Source organism: Salmo salar, chromosome ssa19 (genome assembly GCF_905237065.1).
Source record: "Salmo salar chromosome ssa19, Ssal_v3.1, whole genome shotgun sequence".
Taxonomy (NCBI): domain Eukaryota; kingdom Metazoa; phylum Chordata; class Actinopteri; order Salmoniformes; family Salmonidae; genus Salmo; species Salmo salar.
Window position 1 is genome coordinate 63,037,202 of NC_059460.1, and position 21,724 is coordinate 63,058,925.

General features: G+C 43.0%; 1 protein-coding gene across 3 annotated transcripts in view; it reads right to left on the reverse strand.

Annotated features, from left to right (window-relative positions):
* Positions 1 to 21,724, reverse strand: part of LOC106579092 (nucleolar transcription factor 1) — a 38,092-nt gene that overhangs the window by 5,991 nt on the left and 10,377 nt on the right. For 2 of the 3 annotated variants that reach the window (XM_014158640.2, XM_014158639.2), the window contains 5 exons: positions 18,094 to 18,218; positions 17,653 to 17,848; positions 17,363 to 17,410; positions 16,515 to 16,574; positions 14,980 to 15,027 (listed from right to left, as the gene is read on the reverse strand). In XM_014158640.2, the coding sequence (XP_014014115.2) occupies positions 14,980 to 15,027; positions 16,515 to 16,574; positions 17,363 to 17,410; positions 17,653 to 17,848; positions 18,094 to 18,218 (477 nt within the window). The remainder of the gene's footprint in view (positions 1 to 14,979; positions 15,028 to 16,514; positions 16,575 to 17,362; positions 17,411 to 17,652; positions 17,849 to 18,093; positions 18,219 to 21,724) is intronic. The other variant, XM_014158641.2, reaches the window with a different exon arrangement.

The following is a 21,724-nucleotide window of genomic DNA, read 5'->3' on the forward strand; positions in this document are numbered from 1 at the left end:
TGTATGAAATGTCCCCCCCCCCAAATCTAAACACGATACCCCATAATGACAAAACATTCACCTTTTTTTGCTAATGTATAATAAAAAATAAATAAAACTGAAATATCACATTTAAGTATTCAGACCCTTTACTCAGTACTTTGTTGAAGCACCTGCAGCGATTACAGCCGCAAGTCTTCTTGGGTATGATGCTACAAGCTTGGCACGCCTCTATTTGGGGAGTTTCTCCCATTCTTCTCTGCAGATTCCCTCAAGCTCTGTCAGGTTGGATGGGAAGAGTCGGTGCACAGCTATTTTGTCCCAAAGTCACTCCTGTGTTGTCTTGGCTGTGTGCTTAGGGTCGTTGTCCTGTTGAAAGGTGAACCTTCCCCCCAGACTGAGGTCCTGAGCGCTCTGGAGGTTTCATTAAGGATCAAATCAAATTTTCTTTGTCACATGCGCCGAATACAACAGGTATCTGACCGTGAACCCCATAACCAAAAACGCAGTTCAAGAAATAGTTAAGAAAAGATGAACTAAATCTAAAGTATAAAATAACGAGGCTATATACAGGGGGTACCAGTACCAAGTCAATGTGCGGGGGGTACAGGTTGAGGTAATTTGTACACGTATTATCTCCCTGTACTTCTGCTCTGTCTTGGCTGTGTGCTTAGGGTCGTTGTCCTGTTGGAAGGTGAACCTTCACCCCAGTCTGAGGTCCTGAGCGCTCTGGAGCAGGTACTTTTCTCTTAACCTGTTAGGGCTAGGGGGCAGTATTGACACGGCTGGATAAAAAACATACCCGATTTAATCTGGTTACCACTCCTACCCAGTAACTAGAATATGCATATACTTATTACATATGGATAGAAAACACCCTAAAGTTTCTAAAACTGTTTGAATGGTGTCTGTGAGTATAACAGAACTCAAATGGCAGGTCAAAACCTGAGAGATTCCTTTACAGGAAGTGGCCTGTCTGACCATTTCTTGAACTTCTTTTCCATCTCTATCTTTTACTAAGGATCTCTGCTCTAACGTGACACTTCCTACGTCGTCCATAGGGGCTCAGAGCCCGGGAAAAACCTGAATGTCGTCATCCCAGCCCCAGGCTGAAACACATTATCGCCTTTCTCAAGTGGCCGATCAAGGGACTCTGGGCTTAGGCGCGTGACCTGACCGCCCCCGTCTTTGTGATTTTTTCCTCTGTTTGCCGAAAAGGAGATTCCCGGTCGGAATATTATCGCTTTTCTACGAGAAAAAATTGCATTAAAAATTGATTTTAAACAGCGGTTGACATGCTTCGAAGTACGGTAATGGAATATTTCGATTTTTTTTGTCACGAATTGCGCCATGCGCACGACCCTTCTTTATCATTTCGGATAGTGTCTGGAACGCACGAACAAAACGCCGCTATTCGGATATAACGATGGATTATTTTGGACCAAACCAACATTTGTTATTGAAGTAGCAGTCCTGGGAGTGCATTCTGACGAAGACAACAAAAGGTAATCAAACTTTTATAATAGTAAATATGATTATGGTGAGTGCTAAACTTGCCGGGTGTCTAAATAGCTAGCCCGTGATGCCTGGGCTATGTACTTAGAATATTGCAAAATGTGCTTTCACCAAAAGCTATTTTAAAATCGGACATATCGAAAGTGCATAGAGGAGGTCTGTATCTATAATTCTTAAAAGAATTGTTGTGCTTTTTGTGAACGTTTATCATGAGTAATTTAGTAAAATGTTAGCGAATTCCCCGGAAGTTTGCGGGGGGTATGCTAGTTCTGAACGTCACATGCTAATGTAAAAAAGCTGTTTTTTGATATAAATATGAACTTGATTGAACAAAACATGCATGTATTGTATAACATAATGTCCTAGGGTTGTCATCTGATGAAGATCATCAAAGGTGAGTGCTGCATTTAGCTGTCTTCTGGGTTTTTGTGACATTATATGCTAGCTTGAAAAATGGGTGTCTGATTATTTCTGGCTTGGTACTCTGCTGACATAATCTAATGTTTTGCTTTCGTTGTAAAGCCTTTTTGAAATCGGACAGTGTGGTTAGATTAACGAGAGTCTTGTCTTTAAATAGCTGTAAAATAGTCATATGTTTGAGAAATTGAAGTAATAGGATTTTTAAGGTTTTGAAAATCGCGCCACAGGCTTCAAGTGGCTGTTACGTAGGTGGGACGAATTCGTCCCGCCTAGCCCAGAGAGGTTAAAGGGAGTGCTCCTAACCGCAGCTTGTTACCTGTAAACAAGACACCTGTCCACAGAAGCAATCAATCAGATTCCAAACTCTCCACCATGGCCAAGACCAAATAGCTCTCCAAGGATGTCAGGGACAAGATTGTAGACCTACACAAGGCTGGAATGGGCTACAAGACCATCGCCAAGCAGCTTGGTGAGAAAGTGACAACATTTGGTGTGATTATTCGCAAATGGAATAAACAAAAGAACTGTCAATATCCCTCATCCTGGGGCTCCATGCAAGATCTCACCTCGTGGAGTTGCAATGATCATGAGAACGGTGAGGAATCAGCCCAGAACTACACGGAAGGATCTTGTCAATGATCTCAAGGCAGCTGGGACCATAGTCACCAAGAAAACAATTGGTAACACACTACGCCGTGAAGGACTGAAATCCTGCAGCGCCCGCAAGGTCCCCCTGCTCAAGAATTACATATACATGCCCGTCTGAAGTTTGCCAATGAACATCTGAATGACTCAGAGGACAACTGGTGAAAGTGTTGTGGTCAGATGAGACCAAAATGGAGCTCTTTGGCATCAACTCAACTCGCCGTGTTTGGAGGAGGAATGCTGCCTATGACCCCAAGAACACCATCTCCACTGTCAAACATGGAGGTGGAAACATTATGCTTTGGGGGTATTTTTCTGCTAAGGGGACATGACAACTTCACCGCATCAAAAGGGACCATTGTCATGGCGTTGGCCTCTGAGTACAGGGAGGACAGTTGACCCCCTCCCCCCTTGCACCATCCCCCAACCTACCTCCCCCCACCCAGGCCCTGTGTGAAAGGGTTGTAAAATTCCAGAGGAGAATCTTACAACCACATGGCCCAGTTGAGACAGAGGGGTCCCATAGAGAGACACAGGAAATTCTTCCAACTCACAGAATTGGGGAACCGAATGACATTTGTGTTCTGGAGAAGGTATGGAAGATTGGTGAAGAATCCAGCTACGAACTGGTCCGCTTGGTACAATTTTGTGATACTCAGAAGAGACAATATAGCCATATTACCATAAAACGGTTTATATAATAGCCTCAGCCTTGAGACTTGCATCAACATGGTTGTATAGAATGTATTAATAAGGATAAAGCTATTTGTAATACATTGAGATGCTATGTACTGATGTTAATGTGATAGAATTATATTTCTGTACCAAGCTTAACTCAGTCATCGGCACGCCCCCAGGGACACAGACAGGACCAGGTGTCATGTGACATGTTCACTATAAAACCATAGCCTGATCTACTTTCTTCAGACCCCGGCCTCCACTCCATTGTGAGTTGGCCAATAGGTTTGACCATCCAAGTACTCTACTGAAAGTGAACTATACCACGTGGTTAACTTTTAGACTATTGATACCGACAGAATAAGAACAAGTCTTTGATATTAATTATTAGTCTGCAGCTAAGTAAATTATATCATTGAACGCGAAGACCAACGAAACATCCATTCTATGACGACATTAATGAATGTCGCTTTGAAAGATCCATTCTAACCGAGAGAGAGAGAGAAAACTCTCCAACCGAACGACGCTCCAACAAGGATCCCGACGACACACTGAGCGTAAATATATATTGATTGCAATTGTTCTCAAATGAGTGAGCGTGCATGTGCAAAGGATTAGCATGTCAATTGTTAATATTAATGAACTGTATACCTCCTCAGCTGAACATTTTACGACCCATTGTTCGACAAGACACCAGCCATGCCTGTTTAGACCACATTACTCTACCAATTCTTTGTGATGATAATTACTGTTTGTATACTTTCTGTGAATGACTTAGTTTAGTGAATAAATGATTTTAAGACAATTGATGTATGGATGACACTTAGTAAAGACTGGGTTCGTGCAGATACAACAATTTACGACGTTTGGAATGAGACTGGACGCGAGGTAAAATACACCATTTAAACCAGAAGATAATCGGCCTATACTATAATAGAATATAATGTTATAATATAGGAAAGTTATATTAGGAAAATTATAGCTTTGTAATCTGAATATTTCCTTGGTGCCCCGATCTCCTAGTTAATTACAATTAAACGATTAATCAGTTTAATCGCGTGATAATAATTACAGGGAGTTAATTGATAAACATGTCTTCAGTTTAATGGTACCCCAAAGACACGACACCATGTACCGTCAAATCTTGGGTGAGAACCTCCTTCCCTCAGCCAGGGCATTGAAAATGGGTCGTGGATGGGTATTCCAGCATGACAATGACCCAAAACACACGGCCAAGGCAACAAAGGAGTGGCTCAAGAAGAAGCACATTAAGGTCCTGGAGTGGCCTAACCAGTCTCCAGACCTTAATCCCATAGAAAATCTGTGGAGGGAGCTGAAGGTTCGAGTTGCCAAACGTCAGCCTCGAAACCTAAATGACTTGGAGAAGCTCTGCAAAGAGGAGTGGGACAAAATCCTCCTGAGATGCGTGCAAACCTGGTGGCCAACTACAAGAAACGTCTAACCTCTGTGATTGCCAACAAGGCCAATTTGTAAGTCGCTCTGGATAAGAGCGTCTGCTAAATGACGTAAATGTAAGGGTTTTTTCACCAAGTATTAACTCATGTTTTCCAGAGGGGTCAAATACTTATTTCCCTCGTTAAAATGCAAATAATTTTATAACATGTGTTTTTCTGGAAATTTTTTGTTGTTATTCTGTCTCTCACTGTTCAAATAAACCTACTATTAAAATTATAGACTGATCATTTCTTTGTAAGTGGGCAAACATACAAAATCAGCAGGGGATCAAATACTCCCCCCCACTGTATTACACATACTGTACGGATTTCCTTTATTTGTACAATTTTTTTACCTGCCTCTTGGGCCCCCCACAGGCCTGGGCCCAGGGGCTTCAGCACCGGTAAGCCCTTACAATAACCCAGCTCTGTGTAATAGTGAATAAACAAAAGATACTTCAAAGATACTCTAAAATAAATTACAATTATGGCTTCCCTGGCGCAGGTAAAACCATTGAATTTGTGAACGGAGGTCAGACTACATCAAATAATATCGACTGGCAAATTAATGCATCTTACCTCTTGTCCACTTCAAGTTCATAGAGGATACCGATCAAACAGCAATCTGATTCTCAAACTTTACATGAAACGTCATAATCTGCAGCACTAAATTACATCATGAGTAAGAGTTCTGTTTTGATGGAAACTGATGAATAAATGGTCCTTTCACATAACTACCACACAGGAAAATTCAGATTTTATTAACGATGAACATTGTTGGGGCCTGTTGATACAAGATACTGAATGTTGTGTCACTGTTACTCAATGTTCAAGCAATAAAACTGTCTAGGCAGTCCCTTAACCAAAATCATAAAGCAGTGGAAACATTTCAACTCATGTAACATTTTATTCTGAACAGTCAACAAATGGCAACACAAGCCAATAAAATTGAATTGTGTTAAGAATCTTGTGATATATACTGAATATCAAGAACTAGAATATTGACCTTAGAGTCCCTCCTCCCGAAGAAAGGGAGAATGAGGTAGTCCCATTAGTCTTCGATCTCCAACAAGCAAGAACAGTGACATTGGGTTATGGGCAGTGTGCATCGTTCTGAATCAGAGTCCTCTTAAAGAAAATGGAGCTCATTTCAGATCTGTGATTTCTTCAAAGAAGGGAGGAATGAAGGATGCATTTCCTCACACCATCTGAACAGGGCGGCAGGTAGCCTAGTGGTTAGAGTGTTGGACAAGTAACCGAAAGGTTGCAAGATCGAATCCCCGAGCTGACAAGGTAGAAATAATCTGTCATTCTGCCCCTGAACAAGGCAGTTAACCCACTGTTCCTAGGCCATCATTTAAAATAAGAATTTCTTGTTAACTGACTTGCCTAGTTAAATGAAGGCAAAAAAAAAAAAGGCCAAGGATCAAAATAAACACACGAGTGTATTGGGACAAGTGTCAATGACATTAATTCAGTCATTAGGTTATGGACAGTGTGTATCATTCCGTATCGGAGTCCTCTTCGGAACTGGAGCTAATACTGGAGCACCCTGACCAATTCTCCTTTTCCATCATATGTTCATCATCCTAAAAGATACATAAGATCAGTGTTATCTGCCACCTAACCTGTTTGGGATAGGGGGCAGTATTTGCACGGCCGGAATAAAAAAACGTACCCAATTTAATCTCCTGCCCAGAAACGAGAATATGCATATAATTAGTAGATTTGGATAGAAAACACTAAAGTTTCTAAAACTGTTTGAATGGTGTCTGAGTATAACAAAACTCATATGGCAGGCCAAAACCTGAGAAGATTCCATACAGGAAGTGCCCTGTCTGACAATTTATTGTCCTTCTGTAGCATCTCTATCGAAAATACAGCATCTGTGCTATAACGTGACATTTTCTAAGGCTTCCATTGGCTCTCAGAAGGCGCCAGAAAGTGGAATGACGTGTCTCCTGTCTCTGGGCTAAGAACAGCAGGAGTATTTGTTAGTGGTCAGGCTGAGAACAGTGACACTGGAGATGCACGTCAGCGTGTGCCAGCAGGGACCTCTGAAGAGTCACCAGTAAATTCCTTCAAGAAGAATTAGTCAGGTGACACTCAAGTCGTTACTCGTGATATCCAGACGGATATCGATGTCTTATTCAATTGAACTAATAAGTGAAATTGCCAGATTTACATTCTCAAGTGGATCTTTTAAATAATATCCAAATTGATGAGTTTTCTAAATGAGACATTGTAATCTTTTTTCCACATTAACCTAGATGAATAAACCTCTCAGGTTAATTAAAGTTTAAATCCCAAATAGCCTATACAGGTTTGATTTATCATTAAAGTTGATCAATCAGTAAAATTTGGTTTTTGCAAAACCCATTCAGTAATCCAGTACTGACAGAAGTCCCGCCCCGTGGAATCCCATGTGGCTTCGGCCCAAGGAAGAAGTGTACCATAGTGGGGAGTGTTCCCAACATTTGAACTACTGTTTACACTTATGATATTCAATCAATGGAGATTGTATGGATTATCATCTCATTCAATTTAATAAGTTAAATTGTTGAACATACCTTAATGTTCTTGCAATCAAATGAGACACTTTTAAACTTCCCATATTAACCTGGACGAAGCAACCTCTCAGGTTAATTCAAGTTTAATACCCAGATAGCCTACCCAGGTAGGATTAATCATTGGCATTGATTAATTAATTCAATTTGCTTTTGCAAATTCATTCACGTCCAACTTCCACATTACTGGTACAGTACTGATGGTTCGTCAACATCTATGAATAGATTAAACTTGTCTTTGCAGCTTCCAATGAATTCCAAACCCAAACATTGAAAAAAAAATAGGAACATTTTTCCTCTAAATTTTTACATTTACATTTTACATTTTAGTCATTTAGCAGACGCTCTTATCCAGAGCGACTTACAAATTGGTGCATTCACCTATAATATCCAGTGGAACAACCACTTTACAATAGTGCATCTAAATCTTTTAAGGGGGGTTAGAAGGATTACTTTATCCTATCCCAGGTATTCCTTGAAGAGGTGGGGTTTCAGGTGTCTCCGGAAGGTGGTGATTGACTCCGCTGTCCTGGCGTCGTGAGGGAGCTTGTTCCACCATTGGGGTGCCAGAGCAGCGAACAGTTTTGACTGGGCTGAGCGGGAACTGTGCTTCCTCAGAGGTAGGGAGGCGAGCAGGCCAGAGGTGGATGAACGGAGTGCCCTTGTTTGGGTGTAGGGCCTGATCAGAGCCTGAAGGTACGGAGGTGCCGTTCCCCTCACAGCTCCGTAGGCAAGCACCATGGTCTTGTAGCGGATGCGAGCTTCGACTGGAAGCCAGTGGAGAGAGCGGAGGAGCGGGGTGACGTGAGAGAACTTGGGAAGGTTGAACACCAGACGGGCTGCGGCGTTCTGGATGAGTTGTAGGGGTTTAATGGCACAGGCAGGGAGCCCAGCCAACAGCGAGTTGCAGTAATCCAGACGGGAGATGACAAGTGCCTGGATTAGGACCTGCGCCGCTTCCTGTGTGATTTTTCTAATAATGTGCAAGCTACCAAAGGAGGTGGTCACCACTCCTCCGCTAATTAGTGAACCTCAACCCATAAAAGGATCGATCTCTGACCTCAGCAGGGATACCAACCCTAATTATGACATTAGCGAAAACACAGCCGAAATTGCGAACGCTCTCCAAAATCAACCATCAAACACAGGCTTTGTGACGGTTCTCTCCACTTTAGCACTTATGTATCGCCATCAAAGGTTGGCATCGATCCAATACCACAGTGCACAGCTGAAGCACGTGCAAGACATGACTAACATGAGGGCAAAGGTGGAGAGAACTGAGCAACTATTGACAAAAGCAGGAAATGAAAACATTCTGCTAGTCAAGGAACTGCGTTTGAAATCGGAAGAATTAAAAGTAATTGCAAATACTTATGACGATGAACGAGCACAAACTCTCCAACAAAATCATCGTCTGCAGGAACAACTCGATTTAGCCAAAACTAAATGCGATGTAGTCCACGCCAAACTAGATAAATCTGTCGAGTTATCTACAAACAGGAACGCGCAATTTGATAACATGCAGGCAGTTTTGTTGAACGTTACTCAAGGTAACAATGTTCTACTCCAAATTCTGCAGACCAAAGACGATCAGTTGATGAACACAATGACAAAGTTGGATGACAAATCAGCAGAACTTATTGAAGTTGCTGACCAAATGAATGATGAGAGAACTCAGGTGATGAGGATGGAAATATTGATTTCTAAGCAAGCAGAGGAAATCTCATCACTGAATCTCTCGCTCCGTACTCGAGACCTCTATCTGCAAACCATGACAGATAAGTTTGAGACCGAAAGGAGCAGGTGTGACACTCACGTGTCCAAAATTGGTACTCTAAGCGCTCAAGTGGACTCTGCAATGCAGCAGAAGACCACCCTTAGGTACCATCTGGAGGAAGTCCAGAATGGTCACGCTCTACAGCATGACTACCCATCCAAGCAACCGGAGTCCGGTACTCAAAGGAGTGAAGACGATAGGTTTCAGACACTGCCTCCATCATGTGTCCCTCAGTCTTCTCCTCTTGGCCATTCAGCACTGAGTAATATGGAGCCTCTTGGCCAACAAAGCCAAAGCTTGGCTTCTCCTCTTGGCCCCATTTTCTCCACAGGATGAAGCCAACCCTCTCCGCCCGCTTGGCGCGGAATACCTTGACAAACTCGTCAAGAATTTCCCCACCTTTGACCCCTTTCCAGGTCAGCCAAACAATACTGAGACGTTCCTAGCTGACAGAGGACGCGTTGGGTGGCTACCCGAATGCTACGGGTTCTGACAGGGTTTACCTGTTGAAGCGAACGTCGAATAGACACGTGACGAGGTTCATTCGCCTACAACAGCAACACGTGCTAAATGACTACGCTAAACTTGCCACAGCTTTGAAATTAGAATTCAGTGGTTCTGCGACTCGCAAACACGATAGCTCACTGGCTAACACGGTCAAACAAGCTCGGAACGAACACCCACAAGCTTTCTATCATAGGCTTCGTTCAGCTTACTTTGGCCTACTCACGGAAACAGGAATGGAAGAGCTGTTACCATTCAAACAAATGTTTCTGTCGAACATGTATCCCACCTTCATTACCTACTTGGGCCCTGCAGTCCACGTTGGCTTGCCTATCTTACAACTCAGAGCTTGCAAGCACAGCTTTTGAGGCATCAAAAGCTCGCAACGCTAAGAGCCCTGACCACTCGGTTTTGAAGTTTGACCAGGAGCACTCACTCCAGTTAGAGGGTGCATTATCAGGTATTGGAGCGTCGAGAGCTGACGCACAACAACAGTTTCTACCACGAAACCATGATTCCAATAACCGCCACGGTCGAAATAACTGTAAAGTACGTCGCCTTCAAAACGACTACTGCTACAAATCGACCTGTTCGCTACGTTCCTGCACCCAACCCACACAAAGTGTCAGAGCACAAGGGTAACAAAGGGTTGAAGGACGATCAAAACGTAGACCAATGTTCTCCAGAAGTCCCACTACGGGAAGAACTTAAGCGAGAACAATTTGAGAAAAGGGTAAAAGATAAGTCACAAGGACTAGACGGGGAATTACCGGACACCGGGTCCGCAGGAATTAACACCCATAGCAAGGACGTTAAAGTTCAAATTTCTCCCGCTCTCATTCAAGACCCTATCCAGGGCCCGCTTGATCAAGAAACAAGCCCCCGGGCTTTGTCTATAGACTCTGATACAAAAGTTGCGAAGAAAAAGGTCAAACGCTTCGTTAAAGCCAAGCCCACTCAAAATCGGAAAAGTCAATCTGCTTCCATCTTGAACAGACATGGCACATCACGTCATTGCGAATGACCACTCCACTTTGTGGGGAATATGTCCACTAACCACGAATCTAAATGGCCATACCTGGAAACAGTCCTGGAGGACTGCTTAGCTTGTCATGCGCTAATGGATTCGGGTGCGACAATATCACTCATCTCTCAAACATTGTTTGATGATCTCAAAAGGGCTTTGAAGCCAACTAAACGTTGGTTGAAAGTGGAGCGATGCGAAACTACACTTCGAGGGGTCACTCAGATTACCTCGCCTCTCACGTTGAGAGTCATGCTGAAACTACACTTCAAGGACGTATCGCTCGTTCACCCTGTGTATGTTACCAGCCTCGAAACTGTACCCCTGCTACTTGGAGCAGACTTGATGGATCGGTTACTCCCATTGATGGATTGGAAAACCAACCAGGTATGGTCACAGGCCACAGTGCCTTCTCCACTGACCACACTGTCTTCCCCTAACGCTAGCTGCAATGCAGTCATTCACGAGGGGTATCTGTCGAAAGCACCTCTTGGGAAAAAGACGTTTAGAAACCTCTTGGTGCAGAATCCGATCCAAGGAGATATTACGATATCTCGACACATTCCATCAGCCAATCTGATTGACCATTCTTTTCATGATTTCGAGCCAGCTGTCTCTGTGAATGAGCAACTTCCCTCCTCCTTGCAGTCGTGCAATACGGTAGTTGAGATGAACTTCTCTTGCCCTTCGGACACTTCCGCAAGCACTGCGGCCGTCTCAGCAAGAAAAACATTGATGCGCAGAGTATACTCTGCTTCCGATGATACACCTTCCGCTTTGTGGGGGACTGTCAACCCTTACAATGACACTAATGGTGTCAGTCCAGCAACTGACCCGATGACTCCCACTGGTTAAACACTTTGCGATATCACAGACCGATATCCTTGTCTCAGTTTGCAGGTACTGAAGAGGTTGCCACACGCGGACGTGGTGATGACTGACATACCTCGACAGCCACTGAGTGCTTTGAAGCACAAACACCAAGAGATTTGGTTGAAAGGTTACAGCCATTCTCATAATAACGCGGCCACTGACAACTCGTACATAGGGTCCGACCTTTTCGTTTGCGCCTCGGACACCAACACCACCCGCTGGTGGGGGGGTCCCGAGACACAAAGGGGGGGAATAGTAGCCCAGACCCGGTGGGGGGGGGTCGAGACTACACACAACACCGTACGAGGCCACCAGAGCATAAATCAAATCTAGTTGTAAACTCCCCTATGAGAACAGTGAGGAGCAGACAGGCCCCTAGACTGGGATTATCTTAGAACACATCTAAGATAGTACTGAGGTGTACCACACTGGTCGTAAAACAAGTCCAGTGGACTTGTCCACCTCCAAAACAAATGGCAACAATAATCATTCCTTGCCATGTGTAGGTTAAACTACAATACAGCTAGTAATATGCTCCAATCATGTGTTCCGGTAGATAATATTTCAGAATAAATCGGTAGGACAACAGGACCCCTTGAATACCAGTACCAATACCACAGTCAGTCCAGCAACACTCAGAAGTTAAATTGCTATTGATAATAGCGACATAGGAGTCACTCAAGAGTGCAACACGGGGAAGGGAATCTCCATTGCACTCTTCCAATGGTTAACACATGCCACTAATAAATAGAACCCTCCGTTCAGGAGAAAAGTTATTAGAAGTCACGAACCATGATCACACCACGTACGACTGGTCTAATACTTAGAGTACTTCCGTCGTGAGGTTAGCTCCTCCGTGGATAACATAGCTATGAAATAGACTTCATACCTATCGCCACAACAATAGTGGAAGACAGTGACTGGTAGTAAAACCACTACAGACTCCCTTGACACCAATTCTGACTGACCTCCAGGCATTGACCTGAAAATTACCTGACTACGTCAGACTCATTCTGAACAAGTTGTAATCTGCCAGGATACTTGGTTTTCTTCCCTTGACATGCGCGATTGTGTAAGCATAAACGCACATGCACAACGGAACATCCAATTAGGATTTATGCTAGGATCACTTAAGGGTCCAAGCAAAATACCAGCCTTAGTAAAGTTGAACATTTACTTCTAGGCCTTTGACTCTACAGCACTCACCAGTTTTCTAACCAGAAGTCCATAGGTCATCCCTGTAGACTGCCCAAAACTAGTGCCTTACAGCTGTAGACTTATCATATAGTTGTCAACTTAGGATAGTACCCTAAGCGCCACCACGCAAATTAGGAAAGCCCTAAATATGACATTAGACAATGCCATGATAGGGTCATTTTGCCAAGATCATGGACGTAGATATAATACAGTCCAATTAGATGATTAAGGTGGCATAACTATATTTTGTTTTGTTTATGCTTTCATTCATTTTGTTTCATTTTCTTCGCACATAGAAAGTGATAAAGCCATAAACAACTCCCCCATACAACCATCAGTTAGTGCCACAACGCCGCTCATTTGGGAGGAAATGTAATGATATATTTCATGAGTGTGTGTGTGCGTTAACATCTGCCTAAGTTACTGCCCAGATATTCCAGTCTGGACGACCAGACGACGGGTCCGGAACGGCGATCCCAATCCGGACATCCGCTGCCGAGCCATGGAACGGACTTCTTCATTTGCAGAGACCCTACCCGGGTCGACCACCAGAGGGGGGACTGCAATAGCAACCACCAACTGGACATCTGCTGCCCAGCCTTGGAGCGGACTTCTTCATTCGCAGACACCCTACCCGGGTCGACCGCCAGATGGGGACCACAACGATGATCCACAACCAGGACAACCCACGTTCATTTTTATGTTGGTTTACAACATGCAGGTTAATCGCAAGATTGAACCCAACATGGGGGGACTGTCATGACGTTGGCCTGTGGGTAAGGTTTATGACCCCCCCCCCATAAATACCTTTCTCCCTTCCCCTCTCTGACCCTACTGAAGGACTTGAATAGCCGGTGTTAAATATAGAGAGTCTGGGAACATCAAACAAATGGGGAAAAAGAACCATATTTTGGTAATAAAACCAGTTGGAAATATGCTTGGGAACGTAATGAGTATGTATGTCAGTTCGGTTGTCATCTGAGACATTATGACTGATGACAGGACGACATAAACTGTACCTGAGAAAGTATACACCCTCTAGTTATCAGAGTAACATGGAATTGTTATGCAATTTAAATGTTTGATATTGAAATTGTTTGTTAGGAGATTAAATGTAATTTTAGCTTCCAAATGAGAGATTTGGGTTTTCATAAGGAAAGTGCCCTGCTTGATCAGTGGCCCACCCCTGTGAAGAGGGGTTATAAACGATGAAACACATCCTTCCCCCTCTCCACTATATAAGCCTTTGACGAAAAGATAACCAGGTTGTTCCAGTACGTGAGGTCTGCAGCCTCTACGTTAGAAGGACACACATGTCAAGTACAGAACTAAGCCAACATCGGCGTGAGCTTTGGTGGCGAATGGTATGAACTTTGAGCTTATTCACTACAGAGGTGATACTTCCTAGGCGTTGAGTTAGCAGCGGCCGCTGTAGACGGGGGCTAGGAAAAGACGGACGACGGATCCAGTCTAACAAACAGACGAAGATACCACCACGTATCCAATTTACCACCAGAGACATTCTTCCGAGGACAGGAAGATCTTTTGGCCAACCCGGCCAGCATCTACGACCAATCTACCGAAGCGCAGCTCAGAGTAAATATTTATTGCATTTTCCTTTTCCAAATGGGCGGTAATTTAGAATGCATAAGATAATGTATTTACGATAGCATAGCTGCTGTTTCTTCGTTCCTAAGTCTTCCCGCTCTTTCATTCAAGCCCAACCCCCTTTCCTTTGTGTAACCAGCCATGATACAGGTTCCGTCCACCAGGACGTTTTCTGTATGACATCATTTGTATTCTGTGTGATTAGTTTAGGTATTTAGTAAATAAATAATTAAACCCAATTTTGCATTGCTGATTCAACTTGTTAGCCAGGGTTCGTGAAGATAGCCAAGAATTTCCAACTTTCATTATGAAACTGAAAATAAGATAAGGGTTAATATTGACTGCTATCGATGTAAAATATGACTAAGTATTTTAAGAGTTTATTCGGAAGATAACGGCTCTATAAACGTTCTTCCGTGGTGCCCCGACTTTCTAGTTAATTACATTTACATGATTAGCTTAATCAGGTAATATTAATTACAGAGAAAGGATTTTATAGGTTAGCATGTCATATCACTTAATCCGGCATAGCCAAAGACACGACAGCGGTTAGATTAACGAGAGTCTTGTCTTTAAAATGGTGTAAAATAGTTGATTGTTTGAGAAAATTGAATTGTGGTATTTTAGTTGGATTTGTATTTCGCGCCGTGCGATGCCATTGGCTGTTGGATAGGGGTTCCGCAGGCAGAACGTCTGTCCTTAACAGGTTAAATAAAAATAAAAAGTGTCTATTCCAACCTCAGAGTCATCTTCATCACTGGATGTGTCGATGTGATCCTCTGAGTCCTAGAGAGAAACATGCGGATACTGGCTGAAATCCTCATTGGACATCAGTGAGGGATTTAACCCTTACATTGAAATGATGCCTAACCCTATAGGCCCTGGTCAAAAGTAGTGCACTTTAAAGGGAACAGGATGCCATTTGGGACACAGACCATGTCAAGTTAGGATTCCGCCCCATAGGAGCACTTGTTGCAGTTCTAAGTATTATAAATATTAAATAAACAATACCCAATGAACGCTCCAGGAGTTTTATTGTGCAATGCTTCGACCTGAAGGTCTTCGTCAGGCTGATGTTGTACAAAGAAACAACTAGAGCATTTGTCAGCGTGCAGGTATCTAATCTTTACAACATACCCAGCACCTGCAAAGCATTTGATGTGCATACACTGTTTGAAACTATATACACAGTGCATTTGGAAAGTATTCAGACCCTTTGACTTTTTCCAAATTGTGTTACTTACAGCCTTACTGTAAAAAGTATTACATCGTTTTTTACCCCCTCATAAATCTACACTCGATAACCCATAATGACAAAGCAAAAACAGGTTATTTTTTTAGCAAATGTATAATAAAAATACATAAACTGAAATATCACATTTACATAAGTATTCAGACCTTCAGTACTTTGTTAAAGCATTTAAAGCATTTCATTTACAACATTAACAATGTCTACACTGTACTTCTGATCAATTTGATGTTATTTTAATGGACAAAAAAAAAACTGCTTTTCTTTCTAAGTGACCCTAAACTTTTGAACAGTAGTGTATGTAAATAAGGTATTTTTTGCAAACATTCCTAAAAACCTGTTTTTGCTTTGACATTATGGGGTATTGTGTGTAGATTGACGAGAAAAAACGATTTAATCCATTTTAGAATAAGGCTGTAACGTAACAAAATATGGATAAAGTCAAGGGGTCTGAACACTTTCCAAAGGCACTGTATGTATGTGCCAGTAACCGAAATGTTGCTGGATCGAATCCCCAAGCTGACAAGGTAAAAACCTATCATTCTGCCACTGAGCAAGGCAGTTAATCCAATGTTCCCCGGGCGTGGATGACGTGGATCGACATCCATGACATCCACGGCAGCCCCACCCCACACCTCTCTGATTCAGAGGGGTTGGGTTAAATGCGAAAGACACATTTCAGTTCAATGAATTCAGTTGTACAACTGACTAGATACCCGCCACCTTTTTACTCCTAAACTTATTTAGGCTTCCCATAACAAAAGGAGTTGAATACCATGTAAGACATTTCAACTTTTCATTTTTTATGAATTTTGAAAAACGTGATTCCACTTTGACATTATGGGAAATAGTGTGTAGGCCAGTGACAAAAAGTAAATGTAATATGTTTTCAATTTGGGCTGTAACAACAAAATGTGGAAAAAGTCAAGGGGAGTGAATAATTTCTGAAGGCACTGCATCAGCACGTCTTTTGCCGTCACGTTGTGGTGATGTGGAGGTGATAACGTGTGGTGTGTTAACTTACTGATGTCCTGCCCTTCTTTGCCATGTATCCCTGCTCTGGGTTGTCGAGGATTTTCAATTTCTGAAAAACAGATACACAACATCAACGCTAAAGATAACTCACGCCAATCGCAACCACAGACACACACACAGCCCTATAAAATCCGTGGTACCGGGAAATCGCAAGGAATCACGGAATCCAGACAGTAAAACAGAAATCAAGAATATTCTAAAATGTATTGAACTAGGGAATCAACTAAATGTATTGAAAATTAAAGTTTATTATAAGAGATGAACAGAATGTTTCAGTGATTCGTATTTCCTGCAACTTTCTGAAGAGGCAAAGAGAATTCCACGTCTGTGTATGACCGGTGCGCACCTCTACCACTTTGTGTAGCCGTTAGTGATGATGCTAATGAAAAGAAACTCAATTAAAATGTTAACTACAAAGTAGCCTATGCTTACCTGGCAGAATGATATCATGATTATTTGCATCAATCAAGAGGGTATTTGTTTCACAAACTCTACCATCACGTGTGCTACAAAAACACAGCTAAACAACAGCCTCTTGCTAGGGCCGCACTGGAATTAAAGGTTCACTAACTACACCCAAAAATCTAAATTCCTTCTAGACCTAAAAAGTGGTCACCTGATGTGGTTTAAGAATTGTTGTGGACTTACAACATCCAACTTCATTTTATTAATTTTTTATTAAAGTGTGCTTTTGAGAGGGAAAACCTAAAAAAAACTGGGGTAAATGGAAACCTGAAAAACTAAACAGAATCGGGAAGAAAAAAAAAATCTACCATTTTATAGGGCCTTATACAAACACACACACCTCAATTTCCTCTCGGTTTTATCTCTACTTACATTTGGGTTTTGATCCAAGTACTTTGCCTGTTCCTTTGTGGACATGGTCTGAAAAATGTTAAATAGTAAGACCACCAGTTAACAGTAAAAACTTTACAGATAGATCTCAACTCACAACAGCGGTCATATTTCATCTAAAAGAAAGAGGGTTTGTCCCAAATGGCATCCTATCCCTAAGTGCACTACTTCTGACCAGAGCTCTATGGGTCCTGGTCAAAAGTAGTGCACTGTATAGGGATTAGGGAATAGGGTGCCAAGTGGGAAACAACCAGAGAGTGAATGGACTTTACATTAAACCAGCTGCGTAGCTCTACTTGGTACTCCCTAGCCCTCTCCTGGGCTGTTCTCTGGTAGTGCTCCTGTTCCTTCTGGGCCAGCTTCTTCCACAGTGGGCTGACCATGGCCATGCACTTCCTGGAGCTGAGGTGGTTCGACTTGGCTCTCAGCTCCGCCATCTTCTCGCTGTAAAATACTGTGTGACCCCACCTGTTCAGGAGGGGGGGGGTCAGTGAAGTGGAGAAAGGTTTTCAAAGCTAGAAGTTGGGGTCACACTCAATGCTGTCACTGGGGAATAGTGGGGAAAATTACTGGATATTTTTTGAAAGGCATATCGTTTCCTCTTATTCTGATACATCTGCACAACACTATAGGAAGTAAGTCTTTCAGAAGTACTTTCACAAACTCAGATAACTTAAAAAGAAAACAGTTGTGCCACAGCCAGGGATACTCACCGAGGTGGTTTCTTGGGCTCGCCTTGAAACGTATTTTTCTTCCCTTTTTGTGCAACCAACTTTGAGGTCTGCATGAGTTTCCTGTTCTCCAATAGAATGCGCTGCTGCTCCTTATCTGTCACAGTCTGAATGGACAAACAAACACACACGTGTCATGTTTCTGACAGCATTATGACTAAAGGCCACGATACAAATGGTCATTTTTGGGGCCAATATTGCTGAGCAATGTTAAGGAATCCTCAAACCACAGCGTAGAAAGTTGGCAATGTGCTCAATCTCTCCTTAAAATATTTTGGACAACATAGCAGACGTTTGAGCTCAAGTGAGAGAAAATCAACTCCTGTTTTGGAGTGAAAGGTTGGCCATTCACATCTCAAATGTTTTCGCACTACAATATTCATGATACGTTAATACACACAGTGCATTCAGAAAGTATTTAGAACCCTTGACTTTTTCTAAGTTTTGTTACGTTACAGCATTATTCTAAAACGTATAAAAATAATAATTCCCCCTCAAATCTAAACACGATACCCCATAATGACCATACATTCACCTTTTTTTGCTAATGTATAATAAAAAATAAATAAAACTGAAATATCACATTTACATAAGTATTCAGACCCTTTACTCAGTACTTTGTTGAAGCACCTTTGGCAGCGATTACAGCCACAAGTCTTCTTGGGTATGACGCTACAAGCCTGGCACGCCTCTATTTGGGGAGTTTCTCCCATTCTTCTCTGCAGATCCCCTCAAGCTCTGTCAGGTTGGATGGGAAGAGTCGGTGCACAGCTATTTTGTCCCAAAGTCACTCCTGTGTTGTCTTGGCTGTGTGCTTAGGGTCGTTGTCCTGTTGGATGGTGAACCTTCCCCCCCAGACTGAGGTCCTGAGCGCTCTGGAGGTTTCATTAAGGATCAAATCAAATTTTCTTTGTCACATGCGCCGAATACAACAGGTTAAGAAAATATGAACTAAATCTAAAGTATAAAATAACGAGGCTATATACAGGGGGTACCGATACCAAGTCAATGTGCGGGGGGTACAGGTTGAGGTAATTTGTACATGTATTCTCTCTCTGTACTTCAGCTCTGTCTTGGCTGTGTGCTTAGGGTCGTTGTCCTGTTGGAAGGTGAACCTTCACCCCAGTCTGAGGTCCTGAGCGCTCTGGAGCAGGTACTTTTCTCTGTTAATCTTTCCCTCGATCCTGACTAGTATCCCTGTCCCTGCTGCAGAACAATATCCCCACAGCATGATGCTGCCACCACCATGCTTCATCATAGGGATGGTGCCAGGTTTCCTCCAGACGTGACGCTTGGTATTCAGGCCAAAGCGTTCAAGCTTGGCTTCATCAGACCAGAGAATCTTGTTTCTCATGGTCAGAGTAAACTCCAAGCGGGCTGTCATGTGGCTTTTTCTGAGGAGTGGCTTCCGTCTGGCCACTCTACCATAAAGGCCTGTGGCGGAGTGCTGCAGAGATGGTTGTTCTCCCGGAAGGTTCTCCCATCTCCACAGAGGAACTCTGGAGCTCGGTCAGAGTGACCATCTGGTTCTTGGTCACCTCCCTGACCAAGGCCCTTCTCCCCCGATTGCTCAGTTTGGCCGGGCGGCCAGCTCTAGGAATAGTCTTGGTGGTTCCAAACTTCTTCCATTTAAGAACGATGGAGGCCACTGTGTTCTTGGGGACCTTCAATGCTGCAGAAATGTTTTGGTACTCTTCCCCAGATCTGTGCCTCGACACAATCCTGTCTCGGCGCTCTACGGACAATTCCTTCAGCCTCATGGCTTGGTTTTTGCTCTGACATCCACTGTCAACTGTGGGACCTTACATACAATCGTGGCCAAAAGTTTTGAGAATGACACAAAAAATAATTTTCAAAGTCTGCTGCCTCAGTTTGTATGATGGCAATTTGCATATACTCCAGAATGTTATGAAGAGTGATCAGATGAATTGCAATTAATTGCAAAGTCCCTCTTTGCCATGCAAATTAACTGAATCCCCCAAAAACATTTCCACTGCATTTCAGCCCTGCCCAAAAAAAGGACCAGCTGACATGTCAGTGATTCTCTCGTTAACACAGGTGTGAGTGTTGACGAGGACAAGGCTGGAGATCACTCTGTGATGTTGATTGAGTTCGAATTACAGACTGGAAGCTTCAAAAGGAGGGTGGTGCTTGGAATCATTGTTCTTCCTCTGTCATCCATGGTTACCTGCAAGGAAACACGTGCCGTCATCATTGCTTTGCACAAAAAGGGCTTCACAGGCAAGGATATTGCTGCCAGTAAGATTGCACGTAAATCAACCATTTATCAGATCATCAAGAACTTCAATGAGAGCGGTTCAATTGTTGTGAAAAGGCTTCAGGGCACCCAAGAAAGTCCAGCAAGTGCCGGGACCGTCTCTTAAGGTTGATTCAGCTGCGGGATTGGGGCACCACAAGTACAGATCTTGCTCAGGAATGACAGGTGTGAGTGCATCTGCACGCACAGTGAGGCGAAGACCTTTGGAGGATGGCCTGGTGTCAAGAAGGGCAGCAAAGAAGCCACTACTCTCCAGGAAAAACATCAGGGAAAGACTGATATTCTGCAAAAGGTAAAGGGATTTGACTGCTGAGGACTGGGGTATACTCATTTTCTCTGATGAATGCCCTTTCGGATTGCTTGGGGCATCCGGAAAAATGCTTGTTCGGAGAAGACAAGGTGAGTGCTACCATCAGTCCTGTGTCATGCCAACAGTAAAGCATCCTGAGACCATTCATGTGTGGGGTTGCTTCTCAGCCAAGGGAGTGGGCTCACTCACAATTTTTCCTAAGAACACAGCCATGAATAAAGAATGGTACCAACACATCCTCCGAGAGCAACTTCTCCCAACCATCCAGGAACAGTTTGGTGACGAACAATGCCTTTTCCAGCATGATGGAGCACCTTGCCATAAGGAAAAAGTGATAACTAAGTGGCTCGGGGAACAAAACATCGATATCTTGGGTCCATGGCCAGGAAACTCCCCAGACCTTAATCCCATTGAGAACGTGTGGTCAATCCTCAAGAGGCAGGTGGACAAACAAAAACCCACAAATACTGACAAACCCCAAGCATTGATTATGCAAGAATGGGCTGCCATCAGTCAAGATGTGGCCCAGATGTTAATTGACAGCATGCCAGGGTAGATTGCAGTGGTCTTGGAAAAAGAAAGACTCTTTGCATCAACTTCATGTAATTGTCAATAAAAGCCTTTGACACTTATGAAATGCTTGTAATTAAACTTCAGTATTCCATAGTAACATCTGAAGACACTGAAGCATCAAACTTTGTGGAAATTAATATGTCATTCTCAAAACATTTTGCCACGACTGTACATGATTCCATGTGTTAATTCATAGTTTGTCGTCACTATTATTCTACAATGTAGAAAATAGTAAAAAGAAGAGAAAACCCTTGAATGAGTAGGTGTTCGAAAACTTTTGACCGGTAGTGTATATATAATATTCATGTACATATTGCTCATTATTGCGCCAGTATCTCATACCCCACTCTGTTACCAGCAACATTTCTCAGAAATATTGCCTCAAAATTGCTAGTGTATCATCAGTTTAAGTGTTCACCTAACATGCTAATCAGTCATTACAAATGTTTCTG